Source organism: Crinia signifera, chromosome 6, assembly GCF_055691185.1.
Source record: "Crinia signifera chromosome 6, ASM5569118v1, whole genome shotgun sequence".
Lineage (NCBI taxonomy): Eukaryota > Metazoa > Chordata > Amphibia > Anura > Myobatrachidae > Crinia > Crinia signifera.
This window is the reverse complement of record NC_139222.1, coordinates 116,798,980-116,811,858: the sequence shown is the minus strand read 5'-3', so window position 1 is coordinate 116,811,858 and position 12,879 is coordinate 116,798,980. Positions and strand designations below refer to the sequence as shown.

Sequence of the window (12,879 nt, the reverse complement as noted above, 5' to 3'; positions counted from 1 at the left end):
GTCACTACACTCTGTAATATGACTATGGGTCACTACGTGCGAATATTGGTCACTGCGCACTGTATAATGTAAATATGTGTCACTATGCGCAGTGTAATGTGAATATCAGTTACTATGTGCGAATATTGGTCATTAAATGCTGTGTAATGTGAATATCGGTCAATATTGGTCACTGCGCACTGTGTAATGTGACTATGGGACCAAGCGCTGTGTAATGTGACATTTACCGCTGCTCTGCCGGACCGATGATGAGGGGAGTAGAATTAAATGGGTGAACAGTGTACAGCGTGTGGGGCCCCCAGCAACATTTATGTGGTAGCATATGTAATAGCCATTACAGTGTGTGATAGAATATGTAATGGGCATTATGGCACAAGGTGTAATGGGCATCACGGTGTGAGGAGTAATGTGTAATGGGCATGGCATAATGTGTAATGGGCATCACGGTGTGAGGCGTAATGGGCATCACGGTGTGAGGCATAATGTGTAATGGGCATCACGGTGTGAGGCGTAATGGGCATCATGGTCTGAGTCATAATATGTAAGGGGCATCATGGTGTGAGGTGCAACATGTAATGGGCATCACAGTGTGTGGCGCAACATGTAACGGGCATCACAGTGTGAGGTGTAACGGGCATCACGGTGCGAGGCGTAATATGTAATGGGCCTTACAGTGTGTGGCATAATGTGTAATGGGAATTACAGTGTTTGGTATGTGTATTGGGCATTACAGTGTGTGGCATAATGTGTATTGGGCATTATGGCATGTGGTATACTATGTAATGGGTGTGTGACGTGTAATAGGCATTACGTTGTCAATTTTTGGCACGCGACTTCAGCACGCACTGTCCCTATTATCCCTATTTTACAAAAATTTGTCAACCCCTGGCATAATGTGGAATGTCCATTACTGTGTGTGGCATTATGTTTGATGGGCATTATGGTGTGTGGCATTATATGTAATGGGCATTATGCTGGGTAGCATTATGTGGAATGGGCATTACTGTGTGGCATTATGTGTGATAGGCATTATAGTGTGTGGCATTATGTGGAATGGGCATTACGGTGAGTGGCATTATGTGTAATGGGCATTACGGTGAGTGGCATTATGTGTAATGGACATTAGTGTGTGGCATTATGTGTAATGGGCATTACTGTGATAGGCATTATGTGTGATAGGCATTATGGTGTGTGGCATTATGTGTAATGGGCATTACAGTGAGTGGCATTATGTATAATGGGCAGTACAGATGGTGTAATGGTTAACATTACTGCCTCACAACCCTGAGATCATGGGTTTAATTCCCACAATGGCTCTAACTGTGCGGAGTTTGTATATTCTCCCCGTACTTGCGTGGGTTTACTCCGGGTATTCTGGTTTCCTCCCACAATCCAAAAATATACTGGTAGATTAATTGGCTCCCAACAAAATTTAACCCTAGAATGTCTGTGTGTGCGTGTATATGTAGTAGAGGGGATATAGATTGTAAACTCCACTGGGACAGGGACTGATGTGAATGTTCAAATATTCTCTGTAAAGTATTTCGGAATATGTGTGCGCTATATAAGAAACTGTAAATAAATAAATTACAGTGTGTGGCATTAGGTGTAATGGGCATTACAGTGTCAATTTTTGCAGCGTGCTTCCGGCGCGCACTTTCCCTGTTTCTGGTGTGTCTGGTGGGAATGATTAATTCTGAAGCCCATATACATAAATAAGTCACCTTCTATTTAGTTTGCATTGGTGCCCAGTAGGCGGTGATGGACACGCCCAGTAGGCGTGATGTACACGCCCCTCCAATGGTGCACCCCCTAATAAAATGGGCTGCGCACGCCTATGCTCAGACCCCAGTAATTGCTGGGTTGGTGACATGTCAATGAATCACAAATTCGACCCAGGTTATAAGAAGAGTTAAACCTGGGTTGCACTCTGTATAATGGGTGACCCAGTTTTAATGTGAAAGCACTGTGTCCAACAGGCATTGCAATGTGAAATGGGTATTATCGCTTTAAGTAAAAAAGGGCAGTATTCAATTACAGCTGAAAAATCTTTGGGTGTGAAAAACAGGCATTTGTAACATAGTCTACATAGGTTTAATTTCCAGGCTAATTTGATGCCCCCAAAAAACTATTTTGACTGAAAACACATGGGCCCTTATTCAGATCTGAGCTCAGTACAAATTTGTTTAGAAAATGAACAAAAACCATGTGCACTGCAGGTGATGCAGATGTAACGTGCAGAGAGAGTTAAATTTGGGTGGGGTGTGGTGAAACTGAAATCTAAATTGCAGTGTAAAAATAATGCAGCCAGTATTTACCCTGCGCAGAAACAAAATAACTCACACAAATCTAACATCTGCCCCACCTGCAGTGCACATTGTTTTGCCCATTTTCCAAACAAATTTGTACTGGGATCAGATCTGAATAAAGACCATGGTGTGGGTTTGCTTGAAAGAGGTCTGTTTTCAGCCAACAATTATTATTATTTCTATTCTTGTTGGTGTAAGGATATACAGAACAGTTTATGTTAGAATAAACTGTTTTCCCTTTTAGTGAATAACCTACTTAGTAGTAGGGACTAATGACACACCACTATACTCTCCTTTGTGAGGGGTTAAGAATCCAAAACTGACCCATTATTGTTTTAAAAAGTTAATCACATACCTCAATCTATTTGTAGATTAGTTCCATCCAATTCCCACAGACCTGTTGCGTGTGAGGTTTTGGGTCCTTGCCAAGTTTCATTGTTTTAATGTAGCCAGAGCGCCAGGGAAAGAGCACTGTCATTACTGTCATTCACGATGGACACTAACCTAAGGTTACTATTTTAGTTTTAAGACTGTATAGTGGCTAGCATTACTGCCTCACAGCACGGAGGTCACAAGTTCAATTCCTGGCAACGAACAATCTGTGTGGAGTGTTTATGTTGTGTACATGTGATAGGGAATATAAATGTAGCTTTTACGCCCTATTGTGGCAGAAACTGATGGGAGTGTGTAAAATATTTTCGGTACTTATGTACTAACTGGGCTGCCGATTTTGAAATCGGGTCCATCGCATCGCATCCGACCATATCGCATGCGATGCGATGCGATGGACCCGATTTTTCCATAGGATTCAATGTTAAAATGGACTGAGTCCATTTTAGCATGGAATTCAATGGGAAAAGGGGTCCTTTTCATACCCCTACTATCCAAGTGGGCATGGAGTTGGATATAAACCTGTGGCGAGCGTAGCAAACCACCGAGCCCGAAGCGTGGCGAGCCCCGCGAGGGGACACAGAATACTATCCCATCGCGGGGCTCGCTTCACTCGCCACGCTTCGGGCTCGGTGGCTCGCTACGCTCGCCACAGGTTTATATCCAACTCCATGCCCACTTGGATAGTAGGGGTATGAAAAGGACCCCTTTTTCCCATTGAATTCCATGTTAAAATGGACTCAGTCCATTTTAACATTGAATCCTATGGAAAAATCAAGTCATCGCATGCGATATGGTCGTATGCGATGCGATATCGCATCGCATCTGATTGTATGCCTTAAGTTAAGGCATACAATAAAAAAATCGGCAGCCCAGATAATACAGAAGTACCATATTTTCTGTAAAGTTACGCAGAATAGGTGTACGCTATAACTGTTTTAAAATAAAGTAAATGATCCTTCTGAACAGTGGCGTAACTATATAATTTGCGCCCCCCCGCCAAAAAAATTTCGGCGCCCCCGCCTCCATACCTGACAGAGCCGCATCTGCGGTCACTGTCCCGTCCAGTCTCCCGCTGCTCCAGTCTCCGCTGCGCTGCTGCCCGGCCGCATCTGTCTGTGGTCACTGTCCCGTCACTCGCTCCCGGCGCCGGCTCCTGCTGATAATGAAAAGTGACTCTTAGAAAATGGCTGCCAAAACTGTCTGCAATACGGGGGCAGCCATTTTCTAAGTGTCACTTTTCATTATCAGCAGGAGCCGGCGCCGGGAGCGAGTGACAGGACAGTGACCGAAGATGCGGCCGGGCAGCAGCGCAGCGGGTAACTATAGCACCGCAGCCCCCCCGGCGCCCATAGTTACTCTGCGCCTCCCCGCCACGGCGGGGGCTGCGGTAGCTTAGTTACGCCAGTGCTTCTGAATCTTACATCCTTTTATCTAAATCTTACATTTTCTGAAGCATATTTTAAAATAGATAAAATCATATTTGCTTACTATTAGTCCACTCAAAGAAAACGTTTTGAAAGCTATTCTGCTACCTTGGGAATGCCTCTGTGTTTGTGCATGTGTGAGAGAGAAAGCTGTAGTTCCCCTCGATGCCAACAGATGGCAGTGTTTATGAGACACAATCAGATACTAGTATATATATGTATATATATATATATATATATATATATATATATATATATATTAATCTCAGTTCTTCTAAGATTTTAGCTGTGTATCACCTGTGACATACATCTAGATGTATTTATCCAGGTGTCTGGAGAGTACCAAAAATAACATGCAAGTAATGCCACTCAGTGATAACATTATATGTGTAACTGATAGTAAACCAAGAGACTCTGGGGGAGATTCTCTAAGGTGAAAATGCGGTAAAAACCTCGTTATCTGGGTTTTTACCGCATTTCGGGATGCTGTAAGCATCCCCTGCCGGGTTACCACGGCAGGGGGCATCGCCAGAAAAATCTGGCGATGCCCCATAGAAGCCAATGGGCTTCTAACGCGAACCCACCGCCGCCCCGCAAGGACCCCCGCCGCCCCGCATCGCCCCCTCACCTGTTTCCGGGCAGCACAGAGCTGTGCTGCCTGGACCTGTGACCTCCTCCCTGCACTGATCCTCTTCCGGGTGCAGGGAGGAGGAGAGCCTGGCGCAGCAGCGCCGGGTGTGGGAGGGATGGGGGAGCCGCCGGGACCTGCTGGGACCTGGCGACTCTCACCTCAAAGGACAGCTCTTAACGCAAGAGCTGTCCTTTGCTATAATTATCGCATATGTTAGAACATATGCGATAGTTATAATTGCGATGGGCAGCGAAGGGGGGCGGAGATTTTTAGAGACTCTCCCCCTCTTTCTACTATCACTGTAGACAGTACGGTCAAACTAATTAGGAGAGTTTGGGGGCAATGTGAGAGATTATTATCAAAAGTCTAGATTTTAGGGATGGAGCTACAAAATCTAAAAAATTCCCCTATCCACAACATTACAAGCTCCAGCATTAATTGTGTGCACAGTATACAGTTTTTCCCTACTTTACCTTTCCACATACTGTGCAAGTATTACATTAAATAAAGTCTGGTATGTTTTAACAGGCTATTGCACCTATCTTCCTCTAAAGCAGCACTTACACCCAGTTCTCCTTTCAATACCTGATATTTGTGGCATAAGGTCTTGAATTGTCATGTTTTATTCCTGTTTTTTGTTGCAGTTCCTTGCAGGATGGTATTGTTCACATGCACAGTACAAGTCATTTACTACAGTAAATGTGTTATGATCAGCAACCATTCAACAAAAGCAAAATAAATAAATAATATAAAAAAAACCCACACAACTACTATCTTCTCTAATAGTGGGGACTCTCATCAAAAAAGCTGGTTGCTTGTATGGCTGGAAGGATGAGGTAGGCTTGGAATGATCATTGAAGTCCCCAAATAAATTATACATGACTGACTTCAATAATGGGCTTATGAAGCTGACAAATTCCCAGGTCTCAGCATGACCCTAATGAAGACGCCTGTGTAGTTTATTTTCACACATGTGTGTTCACGTACATAAACACAGCTTTTAGAAGTAGGTGTTCAAGGGGTATAACAACAAACAAAACAATATAAGTTGCTAATTCTAATGATATGTATGGTATAATTCTTTATATAGGTCTTCACTGAATGTACTAATTTACTAAGCACTTGTATTCTCAGCTGTGTACTTGCCTGAAATTAAAATATGTATGCCTTGCCATTAACAGCAATTGAAGGTGCTAGAAGAACATTGAGCATACACATCTAGTTGAGACTCCTGACTACTGAATACCATTAAATAAACACTATAATTATTTCCACTACTCATTTTAGAGAGTATTATAATAACTAGCATATTTGATATACTGCATTCAGAAACATGAGGACAGTGATGTGCAAAGCACCAGAATTGAAAAACATGTATAGATAAACATTTTTCGCAACAGGGAAAGTGTACACAGTAAATTAATGCATATGGGGGTATCATACTAACACATACTGGGAGTGAAAGATTAATTTTTTTTACTAATTTTCCTGATGTTTTGCCCTTTTCTTTTTTTTTTAATCGGGCTATATTATTGGATTGCGGCACACCATTCAGTTCATAATAAATGTTTATGTCAGGCAGAGTAATGAGGTACTATATGCAGCACAAAATGTTATACAGTAAATTTGTATCAGCAGTGGTTAAAATCTAGGACACTACATGGAAAACCAATATTGTCAGCTATTTACAAGGCACGCGCAACAAGCCTTTAGATACCAGTATTAGTTTATCTACGTATACATTTGTCACAAAAAGTCAAAATACATGGGAGCTATAATGCCAAATTGAAATCCTCTAAGAATTGATCCATGATAATACATCAGCCACAAATGTGCATCAAAAGGCTTTTCAGTAGATTGTACTTGCGTGGCTCGATTGTTGAGTATGTGTGTGGGCAGCTCTACTGAGCAGCAGTTTGGTTTTTAAATTCTGGCTGTTGTATGGCTTTTGTTATAAACTTGACAAAAATAATTCAATCAAATGATGGGTGAGGGACATTTCATGTCTCTGGAAGTCACCAAGCTTATACATGTTGTCTAATGAAGCCACAGAAAGTGAACAAAACAAAAAAGCAGCAGTCCCATGTTCTGTACCTCCTTGTGTAGGCTGATTGTATTGTTTTCATGAGGGGGGGGGGGGGGGGTGGGGGGTCATCGGTACTTGTGTATTATCACGGCACCCAATTAGCACACGTACGGCACCGTAGGCAAATCGCATCGCATGCGTGCGATCGCATGCAATGAGATTTTCCTATGTAATTTATTCACTGCTCTTTTTTTGCACCGGGCGGTGCGATGGGATGCGATTGGCTGTGATTTTATAGGGTGCGATGCTATTTACTTTACTATACACTTATATGAGATGCAATGAGATTGAGGCACCCCCCCCCCCCCCCACTATCCACGCCACCTCGAAGCGTGGCGAGCGGCAGCGGCACGCATCCTCTCAACCTTTTCATACCCCCACTATCCACGTCGGCGTGGAGTTGATTTTATATAGTGTGGCGAGCAGATGCGGATTACGTTACATGTATTCCACGTCCGCTCGCCACACTATATAAAATCAACTCCACGCCAACGTGGATAGTGGGGGTATGAAAAGGTCAGAAGGACGCGTTCCACCGCCCCTCGCCACGCTTCGGGGTTGCGTGGATAGTGGAGGGGGTGCCTCAATCTCATTGCATCTCATATAAGTGTATAGTAAAGTAAATGGCATTGCACTCGATATTGCTGTGCGATTTGATGGCATGCGATGCTATCGTACCGCCCGGGGACAAAAAGAGCAGTGAATAATTTACATCGGAAAATCGCATGTGATCGTATCGCACGCAAAAAACGCATGTGATGTGATTTTCGTACGCAGAATCGCCCGCTAAGCAATTTGCTTAGTGGGCAGCGTGATACCACAAATACCAAATCGTCTGTGAAAAAATAAGACTGCAAAGTCATCAAAAATCAAAGCACTAATATTTGTGATCTACTGTATTCTCAATACATTTCTGTATCAGTATATATTGTAAAGGCATATTTTTTCATTTATATACTGCTTTTGTGCTGATTTAGGGTTGGGCTTTCACGAAGACCTCCTTCGGATCGGTGCCAAAGAAGGACTGAAGGGAAGAAAGCTGCAGAAAGCCATGGAAAGCTTTGCCTGGAATATTACAGTTCTGAAGGTATGTAGCAGACACCTAATTGGCAACATTGTTATCCACTGCTGCCATCCACTGGTAGAATATCAAAATTAAATATTTCAGTACAATTTTACACACTGGTATCACCAATCACCGTTAAAATACTTTGTATCCTAAATGTGAAAGGGACGCGGTACACTTATATGCGAAAATATTCTTTCAACCATGTTCATGTCAACCTTAAGCTTATGTCAACATTCTGGAAATGTTTACCATTTTCAGGTGTCAACCTAGTAGCGACTGTCGTTCGACTTTCCTGCACTCTGACAGGAGTGAGGGTGACTGAGATTGTTCAGATTGCTTCTTAAAACATGAGCTTCTTGCTAAGTGATCTGACTAAATACATACTGCATGCTCGAATGCTCTAGACAGGACCATGCATCTCCTCCGCTATGGGGCATACACACTGAGCTATGAGTGCTTAATTTCTAAAGCGATTTAGCCAAATTGTTTAGAAATGAGGCAGAAATATCCAGGTGTGTTTGCCCCATAACTGTCATGATTACATGCTTATTATCCCTATATTGAACCTACAGTATTTATGCACATATTTTAACATCAGTTATTAATTTGATTAAGCAGTACACACATTATGTCTTGTGTTTTATTTTTAATGCCTTTGTGGCAGATGAACTAAGCCTTGAAAATTGATACATTGGAGAGTGAAAAATGACAGTCAGGAGCTGGTTGCTTTGTACTTTATCAAACAGCCTGTAACATGGCAGTTAGGAGGGGTATGGATTACTGCACAGACAGTGTCTAGGTAGACAGTAAATAAGTCAGCACAGAAAGGTTGACATGCAATAGGTCAACATGATTTTTTCAGGTTTTTTTTATGGCATTAATGCTGACACCTGAGCAGCTGGAAATCCAATTATTGTAACCCTCCAATAGCAGGGTTTCTGGCCAGGTGCCTCGCTCCAAAGCTCTTCCACTTGACACACTTCACAGTTTCCAATCGGAGTTCATGCAGATGGTAAAAAAGAAAATACCTAAAAGTTTTTAAAGACTACCATTTGTCAGTGTGGAACTAGTACATGATGACTGTTAGCAGTGACCATTTACTTATCCATTGTTTGTGAGCCAATCGGATAACCAGGGATAATATAGGGCTCATTCTAAGCCATAATCATTAATAGGGTGGCCAATCCCGGGATCGGTGGGATCCCAGGATTTGGCCACCAAAATGCTGGGATTTCAGTCCCGGGATTGGAGTTTCCAAACCCAGGAATTCGGGATTAAGACTGCGCATGCGCAGTCTAATGCCGGGCAGTGCCTGAGCGGGTGCTCAGCAGCTGCCCGGCTTCTCCTGTCCCGTGTAGTGCGGCTCTGTGCAGCCTGATGACATCAGAGTTCACGCTGCGCAGTCCGCACAGGCTACCTCCATCCTGTGACCGGCCAGAACACCCGCCCAGCAGTGGACCGACTAGCTCCCACCTGCTCATCCAACAGCGGAGCAGCACACACCAGGCGACCAGCCCGTGCTCCATCAGACCGGCTCGCCCACCTGCCCAGCTCCACCTCCTGGCTCCCGTCCGCACCACGCATTTGTAAGCAAGTATCCAGGGCGGACGAGGCAGATTTTTTGATTAGGGAAGCCAATCCCGGGAATCCCGGGATTGGCATCCCTAATCGTTAAGTATGTCTGGGAAGATTTGAAATCAAGCCATTGCAACCATGTTGCTGTGAAGCTCTGTTGGCTTTCTGGTGTCGCTCATCTCTTCCTTAGTCATGTACATAGCTATCCTGCTTAACCACTCCTTTACGGTAGAACATCACCACCATACAGGAATGACTGGTTTGGCGGCACTGTTAAGGAATTTTTATATGTTGATAGGGAACCCAGCACTAAATTAAGGAGACAGAAAGCGGGCACGGTGGGGGCGTCAGGACCCACATTCAACCTAGAGATTGAAATAACATTATTATTCCAAATGGGGCGAAGTGAAGGACATCCCCACCAAATATGTATTGGGGAACCTACGCCATTGACAACGCCAACATGTGTCGGGTACACCAGGGATCATTCTAACAAGCGTTGATGAGCATCTGTACCAACGTGACAAAACTTTAAACTGCCCCTCAATCACTGAGTAGCTAATTGAGAAAACAAGTGGCATGAAAACTTTCCCCAGTCCTTCTCCGTTAAATCAAGCCGTAGATCCGGTGGCCAATCTCTCGTGTATTTAAAGGTCTGGGAACTTATTTTCGATCAAAAATCTATAGCATCTTAAAAAAAGTGCAATGGTCGGGAAGAATCTAAACACGTCATCGAAAACCATCATGGGTCTAGTAGAACCAGGGCAAATTTAAGTACTCAGAACAAAATGTTTCAGTTGAAGATATTTCCATATCTCAGATGATGGGAGGTTCAATCATTTCGATTGCATGGTAGGAAAGGGGATCACCTCACCTGTCTTCACCAGTTGGCTGACACATGTTACCCCCTTTTGATTGCCATGAGTCAGCTTCTACCAGTCTGAATTATTAAACATTGAATAATTTGAAAACAAACATGTGGATGGAGTCTAAGCCTATTCCAACAATATAGAGTAAGGCCAATGGGTGGGGTGCATGAAAGCAGGGATTTTTGAGCGCCATGGGTATTGAGCTAGAGATAAGGAGAGGTAGCACTTTCTTACGAGAGCCCATTGTTTGGCATCATGAGGTCGGGACCATTCCATAATCCTATGGCGTCATAGTACAATGAGAAATGGGGCAAATGAAGGCCACCCATGTGTTTGCTGCGGAAGAGTATAGAGGTCTCTTATTCCCCCAAACAAAATCTCTAACTGCGTTGTGTAACTCCAGAACCATGGTAGTGTAACTCCTATGGTTCACACTTTCTGACAAAATCCTTCTTAGATGGACAAAACCATGTGCACTGCAGGGGGGGCAGATGTAAAATGTGCATAGAGAATTAGATTTAGGTGAGTTATTTTGTTTCTGTGCAGGGAAAATACTGACTGCTTTATTTTTACACTGCAATATAGATTTCACTTTGAAGTAAAACCCCACCCAAATCTAATTCTCTCTGCACAAGTAACATCTGCCCCCTTCAGTGTACATGGTTTTGTCCATCTAAGAAGGATTTTGTCAGAAAAGTGAACTAGAATAAGGCCCCATGTGTTAGGTATTTGGACTGGAAGTGTCTGGAGGAGATATAAAACCCTAGGTAGGACATTCATTTTAATGACACTAATTCTTTCCAACCAAGAAAGCCGCCTGTTGCCCCAGTCCTGAAATTCAGAACGAAGTTTGGTAAGTAATTTGTTAAAATTCACATCAAAGGGGTGCGAGAGGTCAGTATGTGTTTATAACCCCCAAGTATTTGAAGCTATTGTGATGCCATATAAATAGGCAGGATTTTTTGAGGCCCTCCAGGGATTGAGAGGACGCTGACACATTCACTGCCACAGATGTCGATAAATTCATTTTGAAGTTTGACAGGAAGCTGAATCTACGGAATTCGGACATCAGATTGGGAAGAATCTAAACACATGCCGCTCCCCTTGTCAGCTGCCCAGTCGTTGCTGCCGCTCCCCCCATCAGCTACCCGGCCGCTGGCTGCCACTCCCCCCCATCAGCTGCCCGGCTGCTGCTGCTCCCCCATCAGCTGCCTGGGACTGCTGCCCCCCCCCCCCCCCCATCGGCTGTCCGGCTGCTGCCTGCGCTCCCCCCATCACCTGCGCAGCCACTGCTGCTGCTCCCACCCATCACCTGCTACTGGCCGCCGCTACGCATCTTCTGCTCCCGGCCACCGCTGCTGCTCATGATCTCCTGTTCCCGGTCACATCTACACAGTGCCTTTCTGTGTAGTAATCCCAAAAACCTGGGTCACACCCTTTCAGACAGCCGCAAAAACCCTGGTAAATTGAATTTAGATCCGGGAAAACACCTGGTAAATTGCAGGGTCGAAGCCCTGGCATTTTAGACCTGGGTTGACTCTTTCAGATGGAAAAAAAACCCGGGTCTACCCTCCGGGACCAGGGTAATTCCCGGATCATAGTACAATGAGAAATGGGGCAAATGAAGGCCACCCATGTGTTTGCCGTGGAGTATAGAGGCCTTTTATTCCCCAAAACAAAGTCTCTAACTGCGTTGTGTAAGTCATGGAACCATGTGTTAGGTATTTGGACTGGAAGTGCCTGGAGGAGATATAAAACCCCTATGTAGGACATTCATTTAAATGACACTATTACTTCCCAACCAAGAAAGCCGCCTGTTGCCCCGTCCTGAAATTCAGAACGAAGTTTGGTAAGTAATTTGTTAAAATTCACATCAAAGAGGTGCGCGAGGTCAGTATGTATTATAACCCCCACGTATTTGAAGCTGTTGGGATGCCATATAAATAGGAAGGATTTTTTGAGGCCCACCAGAGATTGATAGGACGTCGACACATTCACTGCCACAGATTTCGTGAAATTAATTTAGAAGCTTGACAGGGAGCTGAATCTACCGAATTCGGACATCAGATTGGGGATAAGATGACAGGTTTCGTTAAAACAACCAACAGGTCATCTGAGAACATTGTGAGCATATATTCTTTATCTCCTACTGTAATGCCAGAAATACCAGAGTAATGTCTAATGGAGCTACCTAGAGCCTCCATACAGCACAGACGGTGAAATGGTTAGCATTACTGCCTAACAGCTTTGAGGGTCATGAGTTTGATTCTCACCATGGCCCCAACTGTGCAAAGTTTGTATATTCTTCCAGTTCTTGCGTGGGTTTCCTCAGGGTACTCCGGTTTCCTCCCACAATCCAAAAATATACTGGTAGGTTAACTGGCTCCTAACAATGTTAACCCTAGAATGTGTGTGTGTGTGTGTTACATGTGGTAGGGAATACAGATTTGTAAACTCCACTGGGGCAGGTACTGATGTGAATGTTCAAATATTCTCTATGAAGCGATGCAGAATATGTGTGAA

The 12,879-nt window shown here is 43.9% G+C and overlaps 1 protein-coding gene across 4 annotated transcripts in view; it reads left to right on the top strand.

Annotated features, from left to right (window-relative positions):
* Positions 1-12,879, top strand: part of LOC146008032 (inactive phospholipase C-like protein 2) — a 229,193-nt gene that overhangs the window by 209,102 nt on the left and 7,212 nt on the right. For all 4 annotated transcript variants that reach the window (XM_083146904.1, XM_083146905.1, XM_083146906.1 and 1 more), the window contains one exon: positions 7,821-7,930. In XM_083146904.1, coding sequence (XP_083003030.1) covers positions 7,821-7,930 — 110 coding nt within the window. The remainder of the gene's footprint in view (positions 1-7,820; positions 7,931-12,879) is intronic.